This window comes from Dioscorea cayenensis, chromosome 9 (assembly GCF_009730915.1).
Source record: "Dioscorea cayenensis subsp. rotundata cultivar TDr96_F1 chromosome 9, TDr96_F1_v2_PseudoChromosome.rev07_lg8_w22 25.fasta, whole genome shotgun sequence".
Classification (NCBI taxonomy): domain Eukaryota; kingdom Viridiplantae; phylum Streptophyta; class Magnoliopsida; order Dioscoreales; family Dioscoreaceae; genus Dioscorea; species Dioscorea cayenensis.
Window position 1 is genome coordinate 1,945,497 of NC_052479.1, and position 27,558 is coordinate 1,973,054.

Sequence of the window (27,558 nt, forward strand, 5' to 3'; positions counted from 1 at the left end):
TCATGCTATTATCTTTGTAAATTACAATAATACATTTTTACTATTCTATATTTGTTTTATAATAAAAAATATAATAATATTTTATAAAAATTTTATCAAATTTTAGGACGTCCAACAGCATAGCAACAAGTTAAAATATCAACATAATTTTAAAACATTTAATCCTCAACAAACAAACTTTTATTAATATCTTAATCCTAAAAACAAATAAATAGATAGATAGATAAAATAGATAAATAAATAAATTTTTAAATAGATTAATGAATAGATAAATAAATAAAATAAAATAAATCATGTTATCATTTTTTGATGAGCAGTGTAATTTTTAATTTTAAATAGAGATAATTTTGTCATAAGTTGTCCCATACTTTGTAAAAAATTTTGTACCATGGTTTTGGTAATAAAAAAAAATTAAGAAGTTGTGTTGTACTGATTGAATAGTTTGTGTTATACTTCTACCCCATTTGTAAATCAAACACATAATCATAGAAGTTATCTTGTACTGTCCCTTGAAATCATGTGTATCAAATATATAAAAAAATTTGTACTATTCAATAAAAATCAAACGTTGAACAACACAAATATTTATGCTATACTTCAACTATTTGTTCTGTTATGAGTAACAAATCTACAACTAATGAAAGAAACTATTTACAAAAACTATAATATATAATTAACATTATGGCAGTGTAACTGGTTACACTTGCCTTTCCTTTTTATATTTATGGCTCTCTTGGCATTTGTTAGAAACAAAAAAAGAGTATATTTGAAAACCGAGATCATAGCTTGTTAAAAGGATTATCTGACTAAAATTTTATCAAAAATAACACATCAAATAACCATCCATGAAAGACATAAAACTGTCTCCTTGCTTTTTTCCCCCTCTATTCTATGATTTTCCCCTTCCTTTTAGCCCATACCAGAAGAAATCTTTATATATATATATATATAAATCTAATTGCCTATGGAATTCGCCTTTTTTTTAAAAAAAAATATTACTTTTTTTAATTAATTACTAAAATAAGCATTTTTACAACTATTTACCAATATAAATTTTTTTTTTTTTTAATATTATATTTTAAATTTTTTTTTTAATAATTATGGGTTTCACTAGTTTTTTAATATTAAAATTTTATTTTATTTTTAAAAAACTACAGATCCCACTAATTTTTTAATATTAAAATTTATTTTTTTTAAAAAACTGAGATGGGTCCTATTATTTTTAAAAATAAAAAACAATTATATACTAAAATCTTTATAATTTTAATATTTAAAAACTAGTGAAGCTCACAACTATTAAAAAAATTATAATTTAATATTAAAAAAAGTGAAAATTGCCAAAAACACCCTGTAAGTTTGCAATATTGCCAAAAAACTACGATTAGTTTTGCGTTCACAAAAACCCACTTCCTTTTTGAATCTGATGATTTTTTTAAACCCCCAGACATCTAACATTGATTGATAGAGTTAATTTAGAATTTTTTTGGACGAAATTGTCCCTTCAGTGGGAAGTTGTGGCAAGTGTGACGGGGTTTGACTATAATGCCCTTGGGTGCAGATGAGTTTCTATTTAAAAATGAAGCTTCATTTAAAATATGAGGTATGAGGTTTTTGTTTAAAAAAATGAGTTTCTGTTTAAAAAAATGAGTTTTTCTATTTAAAAAAATGAGTTTTTTTGTTTAAAAAAATGAGTTTTTACATTTAAGAAAATGAGGTTTACGTTTAAAAAAATGAGGTCTCGTTTAAGAAATGAGTTTTCGTTTAAGAAATGAGGGTTTTTGTTTAAAAAAATGAGGTTTCGTTTAAGAAATGAGTTTTTTTGTGGTGTATTTATCACCCCAAAAATCTCTTTTATTGCGGTTAGATTTGGGCCGAGTGAGACAAAAGCATGCGGCTCACTGATCAGCGATCGCGTTGCGTGAAAAAAATGGGATTTCGAACCCTAGAATTTTTGATCTCCACCCTCGATCTGAGATCTCGATATTGCGGAGAAAAAGGTCGACCTTTCGATGCCTTCGCTCGACGACGAGGAGCATGCGGTCTTCCCAGGGTCGACGAGCGAAGAAGATGAAAGAGATGAGGTCGGCGACGGAGAAGGCGATGAAGGCGAAGCGGCGAGATCGAGACCCCTCGTCGGCGTCGCTTCCTCCCTCCGTTCCTGTCAGCGAGCTTAGGCGCCATGGATCGAACCGGAATGATCCCCTAACCCTAACCCTATTACTATCCATGTTGCGGTCTCCGCGATCGAGAATGGTTCCGTTCGAGTTCATTACATCTTATCCGATGTCGCCACGAAGACCTCACCACTCCGACCTCAGGAGCGTCGTGCAGCCGGATCGCCAGCGCCGACAAAGATTTCTCCTTTAAGACCCCACGCGAGCGAGGCCACGCCGAGATCGCTCGCCCGGATCCGGAGCGCGGCACTCAGCGTTCGCGCGAGATCGGCGACGATGAGATACTCGATGTCCCTACTCGATGAGGGTTTTACGTTTAAAAAAATGAGGTCTCTGTTTAAAAAATAAGCTCTCTGTTTAAGAAATGAGTTCTCTGTTTATATGTTTGTTTGTCTTTGTTTTAACTATCGATGTTTTTTTGTTTAATATATTGCGTTTACGTTTAAAAAAAGTACTTAAATATCGTTGTTTCTATTTAAATATGTCGAGTGCAACCTTTCGATGCCTTCGGCTCGACGACGAGGAGCATGCGGTCTTCCCAGGGTCGGCGAGCGAAGAAGATGAAAAGAGATGAGGGTCGACGACGGGGGAAGGCGATGAAGGCGAAGGCGAAGGCGGCGAGATCGAACCCTCATCGGCGTCGCTTCCTCCCTCCGTTCCCGTCGCTGACTTAGGCGCCCATGGATCGAACCTCGGAATGATCCCTAACCCCTAACTCTATTGCTATCCATGTTGCGGTCTCCTCGATCGAGAATGGTTCCGATTCGAGTTCGGACCCGTCTTATCCGATGTCGCCACCGAAGACCTTACCACTCGGACGCCGAGGAGCGTCGCCATGCCGGATCGCCCTGCGCCGATAAAGATTTCTCCTTTAAGACCCCACACGAGCAGGCCACCTTCGAGATCGCTCGCCGGATCTGGAGCTCAGCACTCAAGCGTTCGCGCGAGATCAGCGACGATGAGATACTCAATGTCCCTACTCAATGAGGTTTCTATTTAAAAAAATGAGGTCTATGTTTAAAAAATAAGCTCTCTGTTTAAGAAATGAGTTATCTGTTGATATGCTTGTTTGTCTTTGTTTAACTATCGATGTTTCTGTTTAATATATTGCGTTTACGTTTAAAAAAGTGCTTAAATATCGTTGTTTCTATTTAAATATGTACGAGTGGCCAAGATTAATTGGTTTTTATATCCAGGATTAATTTATCACGTAAATATTTGTTTTTCTGTTTAAATATTAATGTTTTTAGTTTAAAAAAATGAGTTTTATGTTTAAAAAAAATGAGGGTTTACTGTTTAACAAAATGAGTTTTTCTTTTTTTAAGAAATGAGTTTTTTTGTTTAAGAAATAAACTCTCTGTTTAAGAAATAAGCTCTCGTTTAAAAATAAGTTCTCTGTTTAAAAAAATGAGCTCTCGTTTAAAAAAATGAGTACATGTCAAAAAGGAATGCGAAAAAGAATGAAAAAATGTATGCAAAAAGGTTTAAGAGCGATGATGGAATTTCATAATGCAGGGGGTAAAAGGAAGTGAAACAATAAAGGAAGGGGTAGTCGAGGTACTACAAAAACTCACGAGTACGTTTGGGAAGTTTTGAAATTATCGAGGGGTAAACAGTAATTTTCCCAAAAAATAAAAATGCTTATTTTGGTAAATAATTGTAGAAATGTATATTTTAATAATTAATTAAAAAACAATATTTAAAAAAAAAGCCTATGGATTCCTATTAGTTAATATGTCTAAGAAAAAATTTCCCTTTAAAAATAAGACCATTTTGTTGGAAGCCAACAGTGACAAATTGTTGTTGTATTATTATTATTATTATTATTATTATTATTATTATTATTATTATTATTATTATTAGGAAAATTCTTTATTTACCCTCGATAATTTCAAAAACTTCCCAAAATGACCCTGTGAGTTTTGCATCTCGAACAACCCTTCCTTTATTGTTTCACTCCTTTTTACCCCTGCAGTTATGAAATTCCATCATGCTCTTAAACCCTTTTTCAGTACATTTTTCATTCTTTTTGCATTCCTTTTGTATGTACTCATTTCTTAAAGCAGAGGCTCATTTTTAAAGCAGAGAGTTCATTTCTTAAAGCGGAGAGTTCATTTCTTAAAGCGAAACCCTCATTTCTTAAACAAAAACTCATTTCTTAAACGAAACTCATTTTTTTAAACATAAAACTCATTTTTTTAAACAAAAAAAACATTAATATTTAAGCAGGAAAAACAAATATTTACGTGATAAATTAATCCTGGATATAAAACCAATTAATCTTGGCCACTCGTGCATATTTAAATAGAAACAACGATATTTAAGCACTTTTTTAAAGCGTAGCGCAATATATTAAAGCGAAACATCGATAGTTAAACAAAGACAAACAAGCATATAAAGCAGAGAACTCATTTCTTAAAGCAGAGAGCTTATTTTTTTAAACAAAGACCTCATTTTTTTAAAGCGAAACCCTCATTGAGTAGGGACATTGAGTATCTCGTCGTCGCCGATCTCGTGCGAACGCTGAGTCTTTCGAGCTCCGGATCCGGGCGAGCGATCTCGAAGGTGGCCTGCTCGTGTGGGGTCTTAAAGGAGAAATCTTTATTGGCGTTGGCGATCCGGTTGGCGACGTTCCTCGGCGGTCGGAGTGGTGAGGTCTTCGGTGGCGACGTCGGATAAGACGGGCTGAACTGAACGGAACCATTCTCGATCGCGGAGACCGCAACATGGATAGCAATAGGGTTAGGGTTAGGGATCATTCCGGGGTTTGGATCCATGGTGCCTAAGTTGGTGACGGGAACGGAGGGAGGAAGCGATGCCGATGAGGGTTCGATCTCGCCTTTTTCGTCTTCATCGTCTTCCCTGTCGTCGACCTCATCTCTTTCATCTTCTTTGTCGTCGACCTCGGGGAAGACCGCGATGCTCCTCGTCGTCGAGCGAAGGCATCGAAAGGTTGCGCTCATACGTATTTAAATAGAAACAACGATATTTAAGCACTTTTTTTAAACATAAAGCGCAATATATTAAACAGAAAACATCGATAGTTAAACAAAGACAAACAAGCATATAAAGCGGAGAACTCATTTCTTAAGCAGAGAACTCATTTTTTTAAAGCGGAGAGCTTATTTTTTTAAAGCGAGACCTCGTTGAGTAGGGACGTTGAGTATCTCATCGTCGTCGATCTCGCGAACGCTGAGTCTTTGAGCTCCGGATCCGGCGAGCGATCTCGAGGTGGCTTTGCTCGTGTGGGGTCTTAAAGGAGAAAATCTTTATCGGCGTTGGTGATCCGGTTGGCGACGTTCCTCGGCTCGGAGTGGTGAGGTCTTCGATGGCGACGTCGGATAAGACGAGTCGAACTGAAACGGAACCATTCTCGATCGCGAAGACCGCATGACATGGATAGCAATAGGGTTAGGGGTTAGGAATCATTCCGGGGGTTTGGATCCATGGTGCCTAAGTCGGTGACGAGCGGAGGGAGGAGGCGGCGCCGATGAGCGCTCGATCTCGCCGTCTTCGTCTTCATCGTCTTCCCCGCTCGTCGACCTCATCTCTTTCATCTTCTTCGTCGTCGACCTCGGGAAGACCGCATGCTCCTCGTCGTCGAGCAGGCGTCGAAAAGGTTCGCCCTTTTTCTCCCGAACTTGAAATCCCATTTTTTCATGCAGCGTGATCGTGATTGTAAGCGCGTGCTTTGTCTCATCTGGCCCAGACTAATCGATAAAGAGATTTTTGGGGGTGATAAATACACCACAAAAACTCATTTCTTAAACAGAGACCTCATTTTTTTAAACAAAAACCTCATTTCTTAAAAGCAAAAACTCATTTTTTAAACAGAGACCTCATTTTTTTAAAGCGAAACCTCATTTCTTAAACGGAAAACTCATTCCTTAAAGCAGAAAAACTCGATTTTTTAAAACAAAAAAACTCATTTTTTAAATAGAAAACTCATTTTTTTAAAGCAGGAAACTCATTTTTTAAAGCAGCGTCATACGCTCATATTTTTAAATAGAAGCTTCGTTTCAAATAGAAAGCTCATTGCACTAGAGGGCATTATAGTCAAACCCTCGTCACACTTGCCACAACTTCACCATGAGGGACAATTTCGTCCAAAAAATTTCAAATTAACTCTATCAATCACTATTAGATGTTTGGGGGTTTAAAAAAATCGTTGTATTGAAAGGAAGGGGTTTTAAGGGTCTAGCAAACTAGAGGGTGTTTTTAGCGATATTACTGTAATTTACTTATGTATTATTATTATTATTATTATTATTATTATTATTATTATTATTATTATTATTATTTAACAGTGACAAATTGTTGAACTCGTGACATGAACAACCAACCCAACTTGTGACGCATATCCAAAAACATCACACAAATTCTCCAAAAACATCATTGCACTTCCACTCCCAAAATAAATAAATAAATAAATAAATAAATAAATCAATTTAAAATAAAATAAATATAAACAACAAAACATTCTCTCCAGTCTCCACCAACAGCAGTGACACAGTGGTCACAAGAAAGATGTCCCTGAAGATTCTCCACCTCTTCAACTTCTTCTTCTTCTTCATCTCCTTCTTCATCAATGGCCTCTGCAACTCATACATACACTTCCCCAACAAGTTCAGCATCCCAATCCCTCCATCCTTTGACCCCAACTTCCATGGAAGAGCCTTCATCCTTGTCTCTGGAATGAAGCACCCACCAACCTTCAGAGCAGGCCTTAGTCTTGAACCCATTCCCAACAACTTGTACTCCTGTTCACTTTCAGTCTTCTTGGGTCCCCTCAAAGTCTGGTCTTCAGATCACTTCTCCCCATTCTCCCCATCCACCACCTGTGTCCTTGACCTCACCTCCAATGGAGTTCTACAGGTCCATGATGGCTTTGGCCTTGTTGGCTGGCAAACCTCCACCTTTTCACAACAAGTTCAGGTACACCATATCATCATATATACTTCCTATATCATATATATATATGTGTATTGTATTGTATAAAGTTTAACCATTGAGCAAGCAGAGATTGTTGCTAGAGAAAACTGGGAACTTAGTGCTGAAGGATGAGAATAACTGCACCATATGGCAAAGCTTTGACTACCCCACAGACACCATGCTCAGAGGGCAGCAGCTCAATGCACCATTTTCACTGACTTCCTTGAACTACTCCTTTGAAGTCCTGCAAGACATGCTGAGGATAAGCTTGAACTGGAGAGGGCAGAGGTATTCCTACTGGGAACTTGAACCAAAGAGAAACATCTCTTTTGCTAGACTTGGTTCCATAGGATTGAAACTGTTTGATAGGAACTCAACAAAGGTGGCACTGATCAAAGGGTCTTTTCATTCAGGCAAAGAACCAAACAAGTTGTTGGTATTAAATAAAGATGGAAATCTTGGGCTTTACTACTACTCAGCTGAAACAGGGGAATTACAAGCATCATATCAAAGTAGTAACAACAACACTTGTCAACTTCCATTGCCTTGTGGAAACTATGGGATATGCACATCCTCTAATAGCTGCTCATGTGTTGCATTTGTGTTCATTTAATGGTGATGTTTATGATTTCTGTGAGAATGACAATGAAGAAAAAGCAAAGATGGTGGCATTGCATGGAGTTGACACAGTGTTAATGAGTAGTAATTCATCACTGAAGTTGATGAATGTGAGTGAAGAGGAATGTGTGAGTTCATGCATGGATGAGTGCTCATGTGTTGCAGCAAGGCACAATGAGCACTATTCAGTGTGCATGCATTATGGATTGGTTGGAGGTGTTAGAGAGGTGGAAAGAGGAGGTGGACATAGTTATTGGGTGAAGGTTTTGGAGGAGAAGGAGAAGGAGAAGGATGGTTCTGGTCTTGAGAGGAGAGTTGTGGTTGGAGCTGGAGTTTTTAATGGTTTGGTTCTTTGTTTGATTCTTGGGCTGGTTTTTTACTGTTTTTTTCAGAGGTTTTATTATTATAAGAGAACTAGTGATTTGCCTGCTGTTGTTAATGATACTTGAAAAGTTCATTATTTATATAATTTGCCATTGTGAACTATTAAATGTTATTGTACTGTTTTTTTTTTTGTTGTAAAAAATAGCACAAAATTAATTTTATCATTAATTCACTAACACTCTTCATTGCTTTGTATATCTCTTGATTAAAATCAAGCAATAATTAGGGATGCAATGGGTCGGGTCTGGAGTGAGTTTTGCTTACTTTGTTCCTGCTTTAGCTTATGATACCTGATGGATTTTCAAAATCCCAACCCACACCTGAATTTTTGTTGGATTTTTAAAATCCCAGCCCACACCCGAATTTGACAAGAGACTCTCCATCCCCTATTAAAAAAATTAATAAAAATATATAATTTATTTTAAAAAATAACTTAAAAGTAATTATAAAATATTTTTTACAAAACAAAATAAAAAATTATAGAGAAATAAAAAACCCAAATTGTTATTTTATTATATAGTAATTTTAAATTCAAAGTTTGGAACGAGCATCAAAATTTTCAGACCCGTCCCGTTTCATTGAAGAAGTATGGTTTTACCCAAACTTGAAACCCGATCAAAATGAATTTTCCCCGTTAAAATTGGGTGATTTGGAAATATTTACCATCCCTAAGCAAATATGAAAACCCTCAAACTTGCTTCATTAACCGTTGTGGGATTTTATTATCAATTATAATAAGACTTTGATTTGGTTTCATTATCGGATCCAACTCGAATTCGGACGTCCGTTAAGTTATCGGATCCACAAATTATAAAAAATAAAACAAAATGTAAATAAAATAAGAGAAGCTCGTGTTTCCAACCTCATCCCTCCCGATGGGATCACCAACCACCGCAGAGATGCCGGCCATGCCTTCTACGGCGGCGAGAAGGATGCCGGCGGACTTCGCAATGGGCGGGGTAGCAGCCGTGGTGGCGAAGAGCGTAGCAGCGCCGGTGGAGAGGATGAAGCTCTTGCTCCAGAACCAGCAGGAGATGCTCAACAGGGGGTATCTCGCCAAACCCTACAAAGGTATTGGGGATTGCTCTAGAAGAGTACTCTACGAGGAGGGCGTTCTTGCGTTCTGGCGTGGCAATCAAGCCAATGTTATTCGGTATTTTCCAACCCAGGTATTCGATTGCTCCCTTTTTATCTGTCAAAGTTGTGGTTTTTGTGTTTCTTTATGTTGATTTTCTATTGTTTTGTATTATTTTTTACTGTATGATTCTTGGCAGTGATGAATTTTGTAGGTTGATAAATAAAAATATGATCTTGTTGTCTACCCGAGTTGAAGGATTTGAATGGTTGGAGCATTGTTTTCTTGTCTGTTGTTAGATATGATGATATTAATTGCCCTGAAATTTATAATTTAATTAATTTCTGTATCTGTTAAGAGATCAACTTCAATGCGTGAAGCAACACAATCAATGACCTTCAAGAAATTGCAGTTTATGAACATCCAGATAATTACCTGCATTAATTGTATTTTTCCTAATCAAAGAATGTTACTTCTGACTTTCTGTATAGGAATATTCTTATCTCAGTTTGTTTTGGAATTTGAGAACTCTTTCAAATTCTTTAAGTGAAAAATTGAGTGAAGCATATTTGGTCAAATACTGAACTTTTTAGTAAATTTTTTCTTTCATTTGTAATCCATTCAATTGTTGATTGCAAGAGGTTATCATATTATCTTTTTTTGTTAGGTTGCGTTTCCACAAACAAAATATTTGTCTATAATGTAGTCTTTCTGTAATCACCACTATGGATCTTCATCTTACCAACATTTACTGATCAATAGATATTTGATACTAGTAATCATCGGATAACAGTTCGAAGAGAACTTCATCAGGGCTCATTTTTGTATTTGCCAAAATCAATATATGAGTTTCCCCAATTCTCTCATTTATTGATCGTCTATCATATTTTTCATTATCATTAATTAGCTCTGTGTGTGTGTGTTTCATTTATATTGTTAAGTGCAAGCTTTTAAAGGATTAAAGTGTTAATTGTCGATGTATCAACAGGCCTTCAACTTTGCATTCAAAGGCTACTTCCAGAGTATATATGGCCGCTCAAAGGAGAAAGACGGGTATCTTAGATGGTTCATTGGGAATGTTGCTTCTGGTAGTGCTGCTGGAGCAACTACTTCATTATTTCTGTATCATTTGGACTTTGTGCGCACCCGGTTAGGCACGGATGCGATTGAATGCCAAGCTAACATTCAACGGCAATATAAAGGCCTATTTGATGTTTACCAGAAGACCCTGTCAACTGATGGTGTAGCTGGCTTATACCGAGGATTTGGGGTTTCTATAACTGGTATTACTTTGTACAGAGGTCTTTATTTTGGCATCTATGATACTATGAAGCCTATTGTTCTCGTAGGACCACTGCAGGTAAGCATCGAATTAATTTTTTTCATGTGGAGCAATCAATGATCACCTAATTACACAATTCAAGCATTACAAATACTAGTCTTCAACCTAGAGCTTAAGAAAAGTCTTGGTCCTTTTGTTTTTAATTTTTTGCTGTGTCTATACTCATGTGCATGAGAAAACAAATCCGTAAGCATATTAATATTCAAGACATTATACATGCATTAATAATCAAAATGACAATTCTCGTACAACAACGCTATTGATACTGCCATTAAATAGTGTTCAATTGACTGTATTATTTCTCATTGACAACTTTCCATCAATTTGGTTAATATTACTGTCTCTACTGATGTTTATGACAGCATTAAATCTCCTGCATACCAACAAGATGTATTTTGCAACCTCTAACATCAGCCTTCACAGGGTAATTTTCTGGCAAGTTTTCTGTTGGGATGGAGTGTGACAACATTTTCTGGAATCTGCGCATATCCCTTTGATACATTGCGCAGAAGACTCATGCTTACTTCAGGACATCCATCCAAGTACAAAAGCGCCATAGATGCCTTCCGACATATAGTTCGTCACGAGGGATTCTTCGCACTCTATAGAGGAGTTGGTGCCAATATGCTGTCAGGAATGGCAGGGGCCGGAGTTCTTGCAGGGTATGATCAATTGCATAGATTTGCATCAAGACAAGGTTACAGTTTCGGGTACAAAATGCCGGAGAGCTAGGCGATGACGTGTTTAATTTTTCTGTTGTACATAAACGATTCTTTTCTCAGGTCAAGCAAAACAGAGCTTGATTACCAGTATAGACAACTTGTGCATACCGATTTTTCTTTCGGTGTAAAGTGTAGCCACGTGTTTTTTTCTTCTTTTTTTGTGTACAAATACATTGAGAAATAAAATATAAATCTTTTTTCCAACCCTGATGTCTCTCTCTGATGGTGTTAGCTCTCTCTGTTTCTGCAGAAAATTGAATGGGTGTGCTATTTATTGGTCCATTTGTTAGGACAAAATTATTTTTGTTAGTTAAAAAAAAATTCGGTTATTGCTTCTCGGCAATCAATTCTTAACATATTGGCCAACAAGAAACCACATTACCTGTTCACAACCACAACAAAAAGCAAGTGCATCATCAGCAGACTTTCAGTCCCTCACAACTCTCCTTAAATACACCACCACCAAACTTGTTCTAAACAAGCAAAAATTCTCAGAGATCATGTCTTCTTCTGCACAACAATGGCTAAGTTTAGTAGGAGCCATATGGCTCCAAACTATCAATGGACCGAATTCCGACTTCCCTGTCTACTCCTCTGAACTCAAGGATCTGCTCACCATCTCCCAACTCCAGCTCAACAACCTCGCATTCGCCTCTGATGCCGGGAAGCTCTTTGGGTGGTTATCCGGCCTTGCCGCTGTCTACCTCCCTCTATGGCTTGTTCTACTAATAGGCTCTTGTCTAGGCCTAATTGGTTATGGTTTTCAATTCCTCTTCTTAGTTCACAAGTTCTCCAAACTATCATACTGGCATGTCTTCCTTCTCACTGTATTAGCAGGCAATGGCGTATGCTGGATCAACACTGTTTGCTACCTCATTTGCATCCAAAACTTCTCATCAAATCAAAGAAGTGCAGTGCTTGGAATCTCAACAAGTTATGTTGGATTAAGTGCCAAAGTATACACTGTCCTTGCTGATTCTTTCTTCCATTTCTTAACTTCTCAAAGCAAGGCCAAGTCTTATCTTCTCCTCAATGCCACTGTTCCAATGCTAGCAAGTATAGTAACCTCACCATTTACCAGAAAAATTCATCCAGCAAACCAAGAACAACTAAAGTCATCAGCTCTTATATTTTTGTTCATCATAACAATAGCCACCGGAGTTTGTGCAGTTATTAGCAGTGTTGGTTCGATGTCCTCTGGCCGGAGATTAGCAACTCAACATGCAATAAGTCTAGGCTTGCTTCTGGCATTACCTTTGGTCATTCCAGTTGCCATGAAATTCAAGCAAGTTTTAGAAGACAATAAAGTGCATGATCTTGTGAGTATTCACCAGGTTGACGTCAAAGAAGCCAGTGAAGATAATCAAAGCAAAGAGGAAAACATTGGAGCCAGTTCAATGATAAAGAAATTGAACTTCTGGTTGTACTACTTCAGCTACATGTTCAGTGCAACACTTGGCTTAGTTTTCTTGAACAACATGGGACAAATCGCCGAATCACGCGGTCTCTCCAAGACTTCTTCTTTGGTCTCCATATCTTCTTCTTTCGGTTTCTTCGGTCGTTTAGTTCCTTCTCTTCTTGACTTTTACTTTTCAAAGTAAGTAAACCAAAGCGCAAAATTTATATTTGAATTTCTTCTTTTTATTTTCTTTTTTTTGCAAAACAAACTTGCTCTGATACCATGTTAAAATTTTACAGAAACGGTCATGTAATATCAAGAACCGCGTCGATGACAATCTTGATGGCACCAATAGCAGGATCATTCTTCCTCTTGCTCAACCAAAGCAATCTCTCATTGTACATCAGCACAGCAGTGATTGGAGCATGCACAGGAGCAATTACATGCATTGCAGTGTCAACAACTCCGGAATTATTCGGAATTAAGCATTTTGGAGTGAACCATAATGTTGTTGTCACTAACATTCCCATTGGATCTTTGATCTTTGGTTTCTTTGCTGCTTTTGTTTATCAAAACAAGGAGAATGGAAGCAGGAGTTGCATGGGGAGTGAATGTTTTAGAACAACATTCGTACTTTGGGGTTCCATTTGTTCATTTGGAACTCTTCTTTGCTTTTTTCTTTATCTTAGGACTAGAAAAAAGTTTTATTTGGATACTATATAATCTTAAAAGATCACCTTTACCTACATAATTTTAGATATGTATTGGATAAAAATATATATATATATATATATATATACATGGATACATATTTTTGATGGTGATCTCATGTTACTTGTTCTAGTAATATATAGTTGCCTATAAAATAACAAGCAAATTTACTGTATGATTTCTTGTTTTAAATACTGAAAATTATTGTACCAAGTTGTATGAGCGGTTGGCTGAATCTCAATGCATTGTCTCTTTACGTGAAAATATTTTTTTTCTTTAAGTTTAAATAAAAATTAAAATAAGTATGCTGATGTAGCCAAGAATTGTGAGTTTCTTTCACATTTAATAGGGGAAGCATTGCCATAATTGCTAGGATTGTTGAAAGGACATGAATTTCATCTAACCAAGTAATGACAATAATGGCATGTAGATAGCTGCTAGCCACAAGACAAAAATCAAGATTGTGATGGGTTCTAAGAACAGTCTGAATTCATTGTCTGATTTGAGGTATAGTCCAAAGAGAATTAATGAGAGGTTAGTTAATTAACAAAGAGACTCAGAACTCATTGAAATAATATATGTTTCAGTTTACATCTCTTTGACAAAATCTAATTTTTCAAAGTTCAATGAGAATTAATGAGAGGTTACAATAGAAACACAAAACATACTCAACTAGTGTTTCATTTTACTCTCTCTTTGACAAAATCTACCTTTTTCAAAAGTCCAAAGAGAATTAAAGAGATTTTAGTTAAAAAACACAAAACCAGCTCTAGAACAGGAAAGTGGTATTTTTTTTTTTTAAATCAAAAATTGAGGGATCAAATTCTCTTTATAATAAATAAATAAATAAATAAAAACTTATCGATATTTTTTATGTAAGATGTTTGTTCCAAAGATTAAATTCTCAAAGTTCACATAAGGTGAGAGCAGATGTGCTTGTTGAGCTTATGCACGTTTCTAACATGAGCTTGTCACATATTATAAAAAAAAAAAAAACTTTTGGCTAGTGTTTCGTTTTATTTTATTTTTTATTATTACAAAATCTATTAGTACTTTCTGCTCTGAAGAGTATTAACACAAGATTACTAGGCACAAAATCAATCTAGTGGTATTTCATGTAACTTCCAACTTTATTAAAAATCTAGTGGCATGGTATGTAACCTCCAACTTTATTGAAGATGATATAATATGGAAATTAACATACAAAAATTTATTTAATTTTTGAACAAAAAGGACACTTTTTTTTCATGTCTAAATTAATGTGACATACTAAGTAGTAACTTATATAACTCAATATCTACTACCGTTTTATTTTACTTTTCTTTAACAAAACCTACTAGTGTTTTATGGTCTAGAGAGAATTAATGCGAGATCACTATGAAAACATAAAATCAATTTAGTGGTACTTTATGTAACATTCAACTTTATTGATGATGATATAATATATAGATTTACATACAAAAATTTGTATTTAGTTTTTGGACAAAAGAGACACTTATTTTCCGTGTCTTAATTAATGTGATATGTGGTAATTTATATAACTCAAAATTTGGTTTTTTTTGTTTTATTTATTTATTATTTTTAATAAAATCTACCCGTGTTTTACGGTCCAAAGAGAATTAATGTGAGATTGCTATAAAAACACAAATTTAATCTAGTGATATTTTATGTAACTTTCAACTTTATTAATGATGATATAATATATAAATTTACAAATAAAATTTTTTTATTCAGCTTTTCGACAAAAATGACACTTATTTATCATGTCTAAAACAATGTGACATATGCACTAAATAGTAATTTATATTACACTGGCTATTATGTAAGTTTTTTTTTTTAAAAAATAAAACAATAATACATGGCAAATGCATCTTTGCAAGAATCTAAAAAATTATATTAAAAAATTTATATTTAAAACTATACATTAAACTATTATCATAGACTATAATGAACATTTTAAAAAGTGTTTTTAATTTAATATTACTTTTAATAGAAACTAATAATTTTCTGAAAACAAAAATACTTCTCATGGGACTTGCAAACTACATCACTAAAGTTGGCTTTTTTATATTAAGCATCATTTCAAAGTTTTAAAGTTCTTGTAAAATATTTTTATAATGATAAATTCTAATGTTTATCATGATTAATGCCATCTTTACCAACATAAATCTTTGTTGAGGATGACTTCAATGGTCCACAATAATAAAGACTACCACTAGTTATATTTGGTGCATAATATTTCTAGTTAATTATTCTTTGCACTAAAGTTTCTTATAACATGGTTGCAAAAAAGAAAACAAACACTTTATTATTATTAACCAGTCAAAAAATCTGTTGGCATATATTATTTTGCATTTAATTTTTTTTAAAAAAAATAATATCAATCAATCACTTTCTATCCACATTAATTGGGCCACAAACATTAATTATCTTCAAAATTAATTCTGAGGAAAGTTGGAATTTTATGTTCCAATCCAAGTCTCCTTGAACCTCATATTTTTTGCCATTGATGTTGATATATTTTGATGAGATTGTTTTTTATCCACAACCTTCCATGTACCGTCATATTGGTGTCATCCTTTTGTCATAAATAATAATAATAATAATAATAATAATAATAATAATAATAACAATAACAACTATTTGCTGTGTTGAGCTTGGCTCCATCTTATATGGTGCTGCATTGAACTGCAATTAAACAAGTTAATTTGATTTAAGAAAGAGAAGGTATACACTAATCACACAATTAAATGATCAAAATTAATTTCTTTTTCCACATATACTAACAAACTAGAGCATATAAATCAACTAGACGATAATATTAATAATCAACTAGGACATTGATAAAAATAATATATAGTTCACTTAGACTTTTAATATAGAAAACTCAATTAGGAAAACCACATGACTTTATTACTAATTTCTACTATTAAAATAATGAGAATACAAAGTTATATTGGATATATTTTTTGTCCTTCGAAAATCACCTTTAAAGAAAGTGGGTTTGGATAGATTTCACTATTGAAGAACAAATTTGAAAACCATAATTGGTAAATGCTTAGAGCTTTCTGAGAAAATTATATGTAATATAAGTTAAAATATTGTATTTTAAAAATTAAAGTAAATGGGAAGTAAAGATTAAATAGGAATTTAAGTGGGAGAAGATGAAGAGCACTAACTGTATTCTCCATTGGACATTTGGACGCTTTATTAATTTGTCACTCTAAATAGTCAAAGAGAAGAAGGGAAACTAGCAATCTTTTTGACAAAGATAATGCATTTTGAAGTAGTTTAAGAAGGTAACTATTGAAGTTGAAAAAAATGCATGCAAATGCTTTGTTTATGTTCAAAGTTGGCAAACAAAGTCTTAAGGCATGCAAGGGGGGCATTAAGATAGGATATTTAAAATATCTAATACCACTATATATGAAACTATTCATTAGTGAGTGAGTGGGGTTTGATTGTATTTGTGTCTTCTTGTTTAAGGAAAAGCAGTCCAAGTTTGAAGCAAAGGATATAGAAAGCATCATGCATGTTTCTCTTTTGGTAATTGGGGTTTGGTAATTGGGGTTGAATTTTCTTCTTAATTTAAATATTATTAAAGTTTATGATCCAAAAACTAACCATATATTGTCTGTCAGTTTGTTTTTCTTACTTCTGTACTTTGATCTTTTTGTTCCTCCCTTTCTTTAATAATAAATTTGTGGTTTATCCACTTTATTTTAAAAAAAAACTAATCATAAATAGGATTTATACAATTTTTCAAATTATGATTTTTTTTTTTTAGAATTTGTGGTGACTGTAAAAGGTATCAGGTGTCAAGCTAATGCAATGGTCTATCATTAATCTTTTTGGAATTGTGTGGTAGATTACAGTAAAGATTTATTTAGAAAATTTAGTCAACCAAGCCATATTTAAAGAGAAACAGAGTTAAATCATGATCCAGACTACACAAAATGGAATAAATGTTTTTAAAAAAAAAAACATCTCAACTTCTTTTTATTTAAACTTAATAACTTAGCAAAATAGTTGAATAGTGGGATGGTGGTAATTTGACATTAATGAGAAGTTTCCAAGGTTGGGGAACATGCAAACACAATGTAGAGGGAATCATAAAGTACTTTATTTAGTGCCATTGCATCTAAAGACCAAAATAGATTCCAAGGCACCAATGTTCACACCTTGCATACTTTTTATTGTGGAACAGTAAACCCATTTATTTTGCAAATATAAAATAAACAAGAAAAAAATTCCACCTATTTTAACCATCCTAATTTGTGGGTTTAATTAAGTTATTGTCATGAGATTGATGATTAAATTAATGTTAACTAGCAATTCCTAATGATTGAAAAGTATATAAAGTTTCTTTATATATATATATATATATATATATATATATATATATATATATATATATATATATATATATAAAGACTTATAAAACTTAAAATTATATATATTTCTGAAATTTCTCCTTTTTAACATAATTATACTTATGGGTAATTTACACAATAATTTAATTATGTAATAAAAAAGTTTGTGCCCTTCATTTATATATCTTGAGAATTTTTCTTTCAAATATCTTTATTTTAGCTATAAATATAATGGTTATATATATATGGAGATAATTTCAAAATGTAAATGTAATTTATGAATAATTATAGCATAAAAAAATATAAAAATCATATAATAGTAAATACATGATTTATATAAGTATAATGAAATGTTAAATGGTTAAAAAAAACTAAATGAACTAGATACCTTTTTATTGGAACCAAATTATTATTATTATTATTATTATTATTATTATTATTATTATTATTATTATTATTATTATTATTATTATTGAGATTATGGATATTACTCCATTCAATTATGTATTGAAAAATTAACAAGGGGTAAAATTGAGGAAAAAAATAAATATTGTCTAAGTATTATAAAATGACAACTAGTTTGGAATGTAATTTAAAATAGTGAGAGTATCTTACTTGAATGTATACACACTAGCATGTAAATATCCACACAAGTTCATAAACACAGACACACACACACACACACACACACACACACACACACATATATATATAACACTTTATAATTACATTTTAATTTTTGAGATTTTCTATATTTTATTTACTTAACTTCCGACAACTCTAATTTAAAAAGAAACATTAAGATTTTTCATCACTAATGCATTTCCAACCTCCATTTAATTGTACATGGTGATCATCTTCTTTTGAACTGGTCTCATGCAACCAACCATGAAGAAATGGATGATGATAAATTAAGTTTTACAATATTGTTATATATATATATATATTTATATTCTTTTGAAAAATATGAAATTATGTAATTATATAAGAGATGTTAAAAATTTAAAAATCTATACATAAAAAGATATATAAAAAAAACCATTTTAGACAATTTTCATCCATTAATAATAATAATAATAATAATAATAATAATAATAATAATAATAATAATAATAATAAATTACTGATTAATCCACAAACATTTTCATTCTCACCTATCAATTCCTGTTACAATCCTTTTTTTGGTCTGTCTTGTTATAAGAGTTACATAAACATTTCACAAATCAATGTGAATTAAAAAACCCTCCAAAATAAAATTCAGAGAAAAAAAAATTAACTTTCATAAACTTCAAAAACTTCTAACACTTATCTATAACTTCAAAATAATCAAGATGTCATTGTTAATTCCCTTTACATATATAAGATATAATCCACAAATGGTAAGCTAGAACTAGAGCCAATTAAGCCTCAAATCAAGGACTCATGTTGCATGATATTATAGTACATACACATGAAAAATAATACCAAATCATTGTAATCTAAGGTAAGGTAGGTTTTTATGATGGAGACCATCACTTATCTCCATTAAAAAAATAATAATAATAATAAATGATAAAGGCCCAAGTGGAAACCAACCTCTCCTTCCTTTTGACTATCCAAATCCCACATCTTATTCATTGTAACATGAGGTCTATTAACATTCAAACTTGTTCATCTATAAATGCATGCATTTTGGCTACCACCTTCACCACCACCCTCAAACCAAGACAAGCTCCAATTCATCATCATCAATGGCTGCATCCTTAACCCTTGCCTTTCTCATGCTCTTTGCCACCATTGCTAACGCCGAGCTTTCTTCGGACTTCTACGATAACTCATGTCCTCAAGCTCTACACACTATCAAGCTCGCCGTCTATGCTGCTGTGGCGAAAGAGCCCCGCATGGGCGCTTCGCTTCTCCGGCTTCACTTCCATGACTGCTTTGTCAATGTAAAAGACTAGCTTGATAGAATACATAGACATAAGATAATACCATAATGTATCTAACAGTTATAATGGCAGGGTTGTGATGGATCGGTTCTACTGGATGATACTTCGAGCTTCACCGGTGAAAAAACAGCAACTCCCAACAAGAACTCACTCCGGGGTTTTGATGTGATCGATACAATCAAATCAAAGGTTGAGAGTGCATGTAAGCAAGTTATGTCTTGCGCTGACATTCTTGCCGTTGCTGCTCGTGACTCCGTTGTTGCAGTAAGCTTTTCTGCACAATACCGAACCAAATATCATATACAACAATTCAAATATTGTGTTTATATGTATATATATATATATATATTTACGTACATGTATATTGCAGTTGGGAGGACCCTCATGGACAGTGCAATTGGGAAGAAGAGATGCAACAAGTGCAAGCTTGAGTGCAGCCAACAGTGACATTCCTTCTCCAGTGTCAGATTTAAGTGACTTGATTTCAGCCTTCTCCAAAAAGGGCCTTAGTACAACAGACATGATTGCCCTCTCTGGTAACTAACTGTTACTTAATATGTAATCAGTAATTCACTAACAAAATATTATTATAAAGATCAGTATCACATCAAGGAAGCCAGTCCATTGTGCCCAACAAATATTGACTATGTTACATATGATTAGTTGAAAAAGCTTAGCACACATCAAATAAAATGCATTGCGTGACAAAGTTAAACACCATCATATGTCCCAAAAGTAAAGTTAAACATATATAACATAGCCAATGTGATTAGCAAAGACTAGCATGTGTCAAAACTATGTATTCTAGTCTATGAGCTTTTTCTCTATATTCACTTTGGTTCTTGAACCAAATACAGGTCCATTAGTCTATATGCAAAAAATAATAATAATAATAATAATAATAATAATAATTTTAAATTTCCATTGACCAAAAGAAATTTCCAAGTATAGTTCAGAGACCATAAACACACTTATACATATCAGAATAAATGCATTGCCAAGAGCAAAATTTGATTTGCTCATATGCCATCTTCACTAGCCACAATCAGGCGCGAAAGAAAACTTATTTAATATGGCATCAGAACTTGTATACCAACAAGGTCACGTAACATAAGACAAGAATCAAAGACGAGCATCTTAACTGATATTGGTGACTGATTCACATACATGCATGAATGTTTGCAGGAGCACATACAATAGGCCAAGCAAGGTGTGTCTCGTTCAGGACAAGAGTGTACAACGAAAGCAACATAGACGCCTCCTTTGCAAGCACTACGCAATCCAATTGCCCCACTTCGACTGACGGAGATGATAATTTAGCCCCACTTGATGCCAATAGCTCCACCTTTTTCGATACCTGCTACTACAAGAACCTGGTGAATAAGAAGGGCCTTCTGCACTCTGATCAGCAGCTTTACAGTGGGGGCTCTGCCGACTCCCAAGTCTCATCCTACTCCACAAACACGGCGAAGTTTTTCAATGACTTCGCTGCTGCCATTGTGAAGATGGGTAACATCAGTCCTCTCACTGGTTCTGATGGAGAGATTAGAACTAATTGCAGGAAGACCAACTAACCCTGACTCAAGCCAAGTAATGGTGTCATGGTGTCAAGTGTATCATTATCTAGTTGTCGTATTGTTGTCAAGCTTCTGAAAGCAGGCTATGCACTTTCTTTATAAATGAATAAAATGGATTTCACCCATAATCTATTGTTTCTGAATGACAATGGCAAACGACATAACAATCAAACCAGAGAATTGATCACTCAAATGTCGAATAATGCAGTTTTGTATGTGGCGGTCATTTTCACATTAAAAGATTGATAGCAGTACAATGAGAAAAAATAAGAACAAGCAGAAACTACAGAAATTTTACTTCTGAAAGCAGTGCAATAAAACATACATCAGACAGAGTAGTCCACAATTGACTTTCCAAAAGATCGAAACAAAGAGAAGTAGAAATAATTTATCACCAGATGGATGCATTCAGGAACGATGAATATTTCGAATTGCAGCGTTAATGCTTTTACAATCATAATCCATGATCTTCATCCAGTTCTCAAAGTCTCCAATCTCCTGCATTTTGAAGCAGAGTAAAACAAAGAAACTTGAAAGTAAATAAATCTCTCTCACTTTCCATACAAGCTCAAATTGGAACTTCCAGTACAAAGCTAGAATAACCATTGAGGTTTCATGCTAAAGATGTATCGAATCAGATTCACCTCTTCAAATAACTATCAACTCAGTTTTGAGAAAGAAACTATCAAAGTCTATGCACATCAATGGTCTCCAATTAATTGGGACTTTGTATTTAAATCTTTACAAATTTCGATTGGTAGCATAAAGAGTATTTCACCCTTAAAATTAACAACTTATAAGAAAGATTGACACATGAAAAGATGAACAATGTCACAATATTGATGAGATTAGTAGGCACGATTCACATGAGCATGTATTAGAGATTATTTTTTCATGGTTCCAAAATTCTCCAAATCGAAAGAGGAATTCCTAGAAATTATCCTTAGAATTCAAATTAATGCTGCAATTTCAGGTCCATTATACATTTTGTTAATTGAATTCAGCGAGAAAAAAATTACCAAATTGAAATTTTTATCACAGCATGACTCTACGATCCTAAATCAATCCGTGAAATCACAAACAAACAACAAGAAAGACAATGAATTAGATAAAAAAGAACACACCTTTAGAACAGAATTCAAAGCATGAGAAGCAGCAAGCCAAGCATCCGTTTGTTTTTTATAGCGCAAGATGGTGATCACCAACGCCCGGATCTCAAACTCAATACGCTTCTCATTGACGAACAAGCCTTCAACACCGCCATTGACAGCATCAACGAGAAGCTCAGCCACAACCACTGCATTTCTCAAGGAATCCTTCTTCGCTCTCTCTGATCAAAGAGAAGAACAAAAGTCCATCAAATTCCCATGGATTCAGACCAAAAATGGAAGGAATAGCAACGCATACCTGCTTGCTCTCGGATTTGGAGCGATTCTTGCTGGTGCTCGTGGACGATGCGAAGGAGAGAGGCCTCAAGGTCCTCCGTTTCCGGCTTTCTCGTTCCCTCCATCGCCGGCGGCGAGAGCTCAAGAGAGAGCTCAATTCTAGAAGATGTTTTGTGTGGGCTGGGCCAACTTTTATTGGGCCTATAACTCTTGGGCCCAGTTCTCAAATATAAATTACTTCTCCGTTCCTTCTTATCTGTCGTGAATAACCGATTCTCACCTACCAATAAAGTTGGTTATTTTACATAATTTAATTTAATAAGACCCTTAATTTATATCTTCACATTTCCTTTCATATTAAATTTCAAGAAGAGAATTGAATAAAGTAGAGGGTAATTTTGAAAAAAAAATAATAAATGCTTCTTGATGTTTAAAAATGACAGATGGAAAGAAATATGGGTTTATGACAGATAAAAAGGAATTGAGGGAGTACAATTTTACTGTTATTACTACTTACTATGCATCCTCCCCGGCTTCACATCGGAATTTTTAAAATTTTATAAGAAATTTTGAGCTAATATCATATATAAAAAAATATAATTAAACAACTTCTACTATAAAAACTATTTTATACCTTGGATTTCAGAGGTTTTACGGATATTTATTACATAAATAATTAAGTGTAATTAATGTTTTTAATTATTAATATTATAAGTAATATAAATAAAAACTTAAATATTATAAAAATAAATAAAAATTGTTCCTTGAAACTCGGAGTAGATTATTCATCTAATTTAATAGTATGTATAGATTATTATTAATAGGTGAAATTCCACAATTACCCTTAGAACTTTATAAATATTTACTCTTAATTTTTCATTTTTCCTCCTCAATGGCATTAATACTGATCCTAATGTAATGATACATGTATATTTATTTTAGTTGGTGAACTGAGAAGTATATAAATAACTTTTAAAAAAATGGCATATTGCTCACCACATCAAATGAAAGAATAAATAAATATTCTTATAGTCGGTTGAACTATTTTTTATTTTTATTTTTTATAAAATGGACAAGTCATGGGAGACCATAAACCAAGATTCAAACTTGTTTCTTTAGTAAGAATATAAACACTATATATAATAAATTTGGTGCTAATAGATCGATAAATCTTTAGCGATCATAAAATAAGTTTAAATTTTCATAATAATAATAATAATAATATTATTATTATTATTATTATTATTATTATTATTATTATTATTATTTGGATATTCAAGCTATTGCCTTACCACAAATACTCTTATTATTGTGTTACATTTAAAAGTGAGATTAGAGTGAAAACATGCCGTTAACATAATATGTTTTTCTAAAACATGATTGTTGGTATTTTATGTATCTCTCAAACCAAAGATTGAGGATTATATATATATATATATATAATTTTTTAAAGTTTGACTATCATCTGTCAAATATCAGGATGGAAAAACCCAAAGCCGACCTATTGTTTATGATCCAATTCACCGCAATTAAGGTAATTTTTTTATGGGGCGTTGGGCAGGGTGAGGTGGTATTTTTTTTTAAAAAAATACAGGGGCGCAAGTAATTCTAGTACACCCTTGCCTCACCCTACTTGCCTGAATAAAAAAAATAAAAAAATAAATTTATATGTTCTTGTATATATGCGTTTTTTTTTCTTAATGTTCTAAATTAAAATAAATAAGATTATGTTAACTCAATTATAACCAATTGGGGCTTGAACACCCCTTGGCCCATCATATATATATATATAGATAGATATAGATCTATATATATTCATAATTATGTATTATATATATAATTCAATTATTATTCATTATAATTCATATGAAAAATGCTACTTTTATTTTTTTTTTTAAATTCTATCTCATATTATTTAAAATGAATTAAATAAAAATAATAAAATTAATATATTAAATAAATTTGATGTTGAGTGGTAATAAATAATATGGCTAGCCAAACATAAATCCTCATATATTTTTGGTTTTAAACTTTATATATAGATTTTTTTTTTAACTTATCAATACATAATATTAATATAAAAATAAAAATAAAAATAAAATCCTAAAAAATGCAATTGCTATCACAAAACCTCTAAAACAAAAAAACATTACAAATCTCATGGATTTGTGAGTTTTTTCTCCTTGATCAATTATCTCCAAATTTATGTTTTATTTTCATTATAGGGATTTATCGTTTTTTTCCTTTTTTTTATATCTAATTTAATTTTTTTAAATTTTTGTGTGATTATTTGTTGTGTAAAAGTATTTATATTTGTTGAATGATTGTTAGATATTTGTTAAATATTTGTTTTCATTATGAAAATTACTGTGAAAAAATGTTATATATTTGTGATTAATTGTTATGAAAATTTTAATTGTTCATTAGATTATTTGTTGAATAATTGTTGTATTTAATAATTAACTTGTATATGAATTTATTTAAAGTTGTTTTTTAATTGCAGTATTTGTTAATTTAGTGTTTAACTAGCCGAGTTAATCACTAAATTTAATATTAAAAAAATATTTTTAAATTTTTTTTAGTATTATTTTGGAATTTGGAGTTTTGCGATCAATGTTGGAGTTGTTGTGTTGTACATCGTGTAATATTTTTATTTAATTTAGTATTATAAAATTGGCATTTATCAATGTAAATAAGTTAAACATAATTAAAATATTTTTTTTTTTTTTTTTTTTTTTTTTTGAAAAGAAAATGCCAAACGGGGCTGGGCGGAGAGGAAACAAAATTCATGAAGGCGATTATGATATTAAGAAGATAAAAAATAAAACGAAATAAAATAAAGACATGTGATATGACAATATGCTGGATGAGAGCAAGACCGTCTTGACCCTAATAATAAATCTCTCCCATATGATGTTTGATTGTTTGCGATGACAACCTAACAAAGGCACATTAATTAATATGTCACCTAGAATCTTGAACGCTTCATAAGATCACCCATTCAAATATTTAAAGTCGATCAAATAGTGGCTGCCGACAATTCAAGGAGTAAGGAATAAGGTATGTGGACTATTCTTCATGCTTAGTTCATGACCCAATAATTAAGTTTGTTTTTATTTTATTCAATAACTTTAAATATTGATTAGCTATTGAGGATTGAAAAATGTGGATGAAAAGGATATCTTAATAAGCATTATTGATGTTACTAGCCAGAGTGATGGATGACCAGTCACCAGTGTTGAAAAGTGATAAATGTTTCTTGATTTTTCAAGTTTGTTAATGATAAACTATATATATATATAATAAAAAAAAAAAGAAGATGTTTTTAGAATTAAACTTTCAACATCCTACTAGGAAAACTAATATGGTTTGAGTTAATTTTAAAAAAATATATATATATATAAAACAAAATTAGGCATTAATAAATTAAAAGAATGATTTAGGTGAAGTTAGATAGTTGTAGTTAGTGTAGTTCACCATTGACATTGTGACACGTGTCCCAAATATATATAAAAATATAATAAGTTTCATATAATGTTTTTATTTTTTTAAAAAAATTATTAATCTCATGCCACGTATCAAACATCCAATAATGAATTACACTAACAACATTTATCTAACTTCACCTAAATTATCTTAAACGTTAGGCAAAAACGAGATGGAGGTGGGATAACTTTATTCATTATATACTAATATACTGATAAAGAGATAAACATTTAATAGAACAAATTTCCCACCCTGATGGATTGGTGATCACAACATCTGGCCACGTTAAACTAATCAAACTATCACAACCTATCACATTATAAAATTTACATATATATAAGTCATGTACTACATAAATCAAGTTCTAATATAATTCAGATTAACATTTTCTTAATACTCTGTTAATACAAGCTAATATTTTATTAATAACTACATAATTGCGAGCTTATATTGCCATAAATTTCAACACTACTTGAAGATATAAAAACTTTAGGATGAATGCTTTCCACGAACCACAAAAAGGTTAAATTGGAATGATGGAGTTGATTAATTGATTATAATTAGCCATTAGATTAAGTAGGACACTGCCACCCATCTTTTTTATATAGTGGATAATTTTGATTTAATGTGAGGTAGTCAGACGTATATATACATATATCTAGTAAATCACTACATGTCCTATTTAAGATGTTCTCTAGCCAACCACCTTAATTAGATTTCAATTGATCTAATAAAATAGTTAGTTGATGTGTCAAATATAGAGCTAGAAATCAAAAAGAACTTTGCCTTTTCGTATGCTTTTTTTTCTATGATAAAGTTTGGAGCTTTGACGAACCAATAAATTTAATAATTAAAAAAAATCACCTTTTTTTTTTTTTTTGGGAAAAGTGCTAGTACATTGATCGTGTCTCATTAATTTTAGCAATTCAAAATGAACACTTCTTCTTGTTAATTTATGCTTATCCAACACACATGAAAAAGACTACTAAAACTCTACAAGCCATAAATTCTCAGAATTAATAGTAGTATATAATGAAGGCCATTGACTTAAATTTATTCTAATCTTGATCTCTAGTAAACTATGTTATATAAAATAATAATATCTTTGAATTGGATTAAGTTAGTCTCCTTGTCATCTTATTTCACAAAACTTATAGATTAATTAATTAGTGAGGTTGTCCTTATCTAAAGCTTATGAAATAATTAAATGTTTTACTCGGAAAGCATTGAAAGTAACCTATGCATGCAAGAATATTATGATTTGGTTTAATGACATATGAACTAATTGATCAACATCCATGGATCCACTCAAAAGTTCCAAGTAGATGCATGAGATGCTCAATAATTAAGGACCTTATGTTGAATGATAGATAAACACTAATAATATTGTTGAGAATTAATTAATTTGATTGATTTGGTTGTTACTATGTCATACCATATGAAATTTATTCC

At 32.5% G+C, this 27,558-nt stretch overlaps 5 protein-coding genes across 5 annotated transcripts; 4 read left to right on the forward strand and 1 right to left on the reverse strand.

Annotated features, from left to right (window-relative positions):
* Positions 1-6,665: 6,665 nt before the first annotated feature.
* On the forward strand, positions 6,666-7,749 carry LOC120268402 (G-type lectin S-receptor-like serine/threonine-protein kinase At5g35370). The gene is made up of 2 exons (XM_039275826.1): positions 6,666-7,109; positions 7,195-7,749. Exons 1-2 carry the CDS (start codon positions 6,702-6,704, stop codon positions 7,717-7,719), a joined length of 933 nt encoding a protein of 310 aa, XP_039131760.1. The 5' UTR covers positions 6,666-6,701; the 3' UTR covers positions 7,720-7,749.
* A 1,203-nt stretch (positions 7,750-8,952) lies between these two features.
* Positions 8,953-11,361, forward strand: LOC120268376 (ADP,ATP carrier protein ER-ANT1). Its single transcript, XM_039275805.1, has 3 exons — positions 8,953-9,277; positions 10,172-10,543; positions 10,949-11,361. Exons 1-3 carry the CDS (start codon positions 8,984-8,986, stop codon positions 11,255-11,257), a joined length of 975 nt encoding a protein of 324 aa, XP_039131739.1. The 5' UTR covers positions 8,953-8,983; the 3' UTR covers positions 11,258-11,361.
* Positions 11,362-11,668: 307 nt separating this feature from the next.
* On the forward strand, positions 11,669-13,621 carry LOC120268827 (protein NUCLEAR FUSION DEFECTIVE 4). The gene is made up of 2 exons (XM_039276087.1): positions 11,669-12,844; positions 12,946-13,621. Exons 1-2 carry the CDS (start codon positions 11,748-11,750, stop codon positions 13,367-13,369), a joined length of 1,521 nt encoding a protein of 506 aa, XP_039132021.1. The 5' UTR covers positions 11,669-11,747; the 3' UTR covers positions 13,370-13,621.
* A 5,678-nt stretch (positions 13,622-19,299) lies between these two features.
* LOC120268828 (peroxidase P7-like) lies at positions 19,300-21,627 on the forward strand. Its single transcript, XM_039276088.1, has 4 exons — positions 19,300-19,658; positions 19,731-19,922; positions 20,029-20,194; positions 20,844-21,627. Exons 1-4 carry the CDS (start codon positions 19,395-19,397, stop codon positions 21,230-21,232), a joined length of 1,011 nt encoding a protein of 336 aa, XP_039132022.1. The 5' UTR covers positions 19,300-19,394; the 3' UTR covers positions 21,233-21,627.
* LOC120268829 (biogenesis of lysosome-related organelles complex 1 subunit 1) lies at positions 21,503-22,802 on the reverse strand. Its single transcript, XM_039276089.1, has 3 exons — positions 22,643-22,802; positions 22,360-22,565; positions 21,503-21,733 (listed from the first exon to the last, which is right to left on the reverse strand). Exons 1-3 carry the CDS (start codon positions 22,743-22,745, stop codon positions 21,644-21,646), a joined length of 399 nt encoding a protein of 132 aa, XP_039132023.1. The 5' UTR covers positions 22,746-22,802; the 3' UTR covers positions 21,503-21,643.
* Positions 22,803-27,558: the final 4,756 nt, after the last annotated feature.

Coding starts and splice junctions, on each gene's coding strand:
- LOC120268402 (XM_039275826.1), top strand. CDS start 6,702: ATGTCCCTGAAGATTCTCCACCTCTTCAACTTCTTCTTCTTCTTCATC. Junction 7,110..7,194: donor CCTTTTCACAACAAGTTCAG/GTACACCATATC, acceptor TTGAGCAAGCAG/AGATTGTTGCTAGAGAAAAC.
- LOC120268376 (XM_039275805.1), top strand. CDS start 8,984: ATGGGATCACCAACCACCGCAGAGATGCCGGCCATGCCTTCTACGGCG. Junction 9,278..10,171: donor TTCGGTATTTTCCAACCCAG/GTATTCGATTGC, acceptor ATGTATCAACAG/GCCTTCAACTTTGCATTCAA. Junction 10,544..10,948: donor TTCTCGTAGGACCACTGCAG/GTAAGCATCGAA, acceptor CAGCCTTCACAG/GGTAATTTTCTGGCAAGTTT.
- LOC120268827 (XM_039276087.1), top strand. CDS start 11,748: ATGTCTTCTTCTGCACAACAATGGCTAAGTTTAGTAGGAGCCATATGG. Junction 12,845..12,945: donor CTTGACTTTTACTTTTCAAA/GTAAGTAAACCA, acceptor AAAATTTTACAG/AAACGGTCATGTAATATCAA.
- LOC120268828 (XM_039276088.1), top strand. CDS start 19,395: ATGCATTTTGGCTACCACCTTCACCACCACCCTCAAACCAAGACAAGC. Junction 19,659..19,730: donor TCCATGACTGCTTTGTCAAT/GTAAAAGACTAG, acceptor TTATAATGGCAG/GGTTGTGATGGATCGGTTCT. Junction 19,923..20,028: donor CTCGTGACTCCGTTGTTGCA/GTAAGCTTTTCT, acceptor TGTATATTGCAG/TTGGGAGGACCCTCATGGAC.
- LOC120268829 (XM_039276089.1), bottom strand. CDS start 22,745: ATGGAGGGAACGAGAAAGCCGGAAACGGAGGACCTTGAGGCCTCTCTC. Junction 22,566..22,642: donor CCAAATCCGAGAGCAAGCAG/GTATGCGTTGCT, acceptor CTCTTTGATCAG/AGAGAGCGAAGAAGGATTCC. Junction 21,734..22,359: donor CTTTGAATTCTGTTCTAAAG/GTGTGTTCTTTT, acceptor TTCAAAATGCAG/GAGATTGGAGACTTTGAGAA.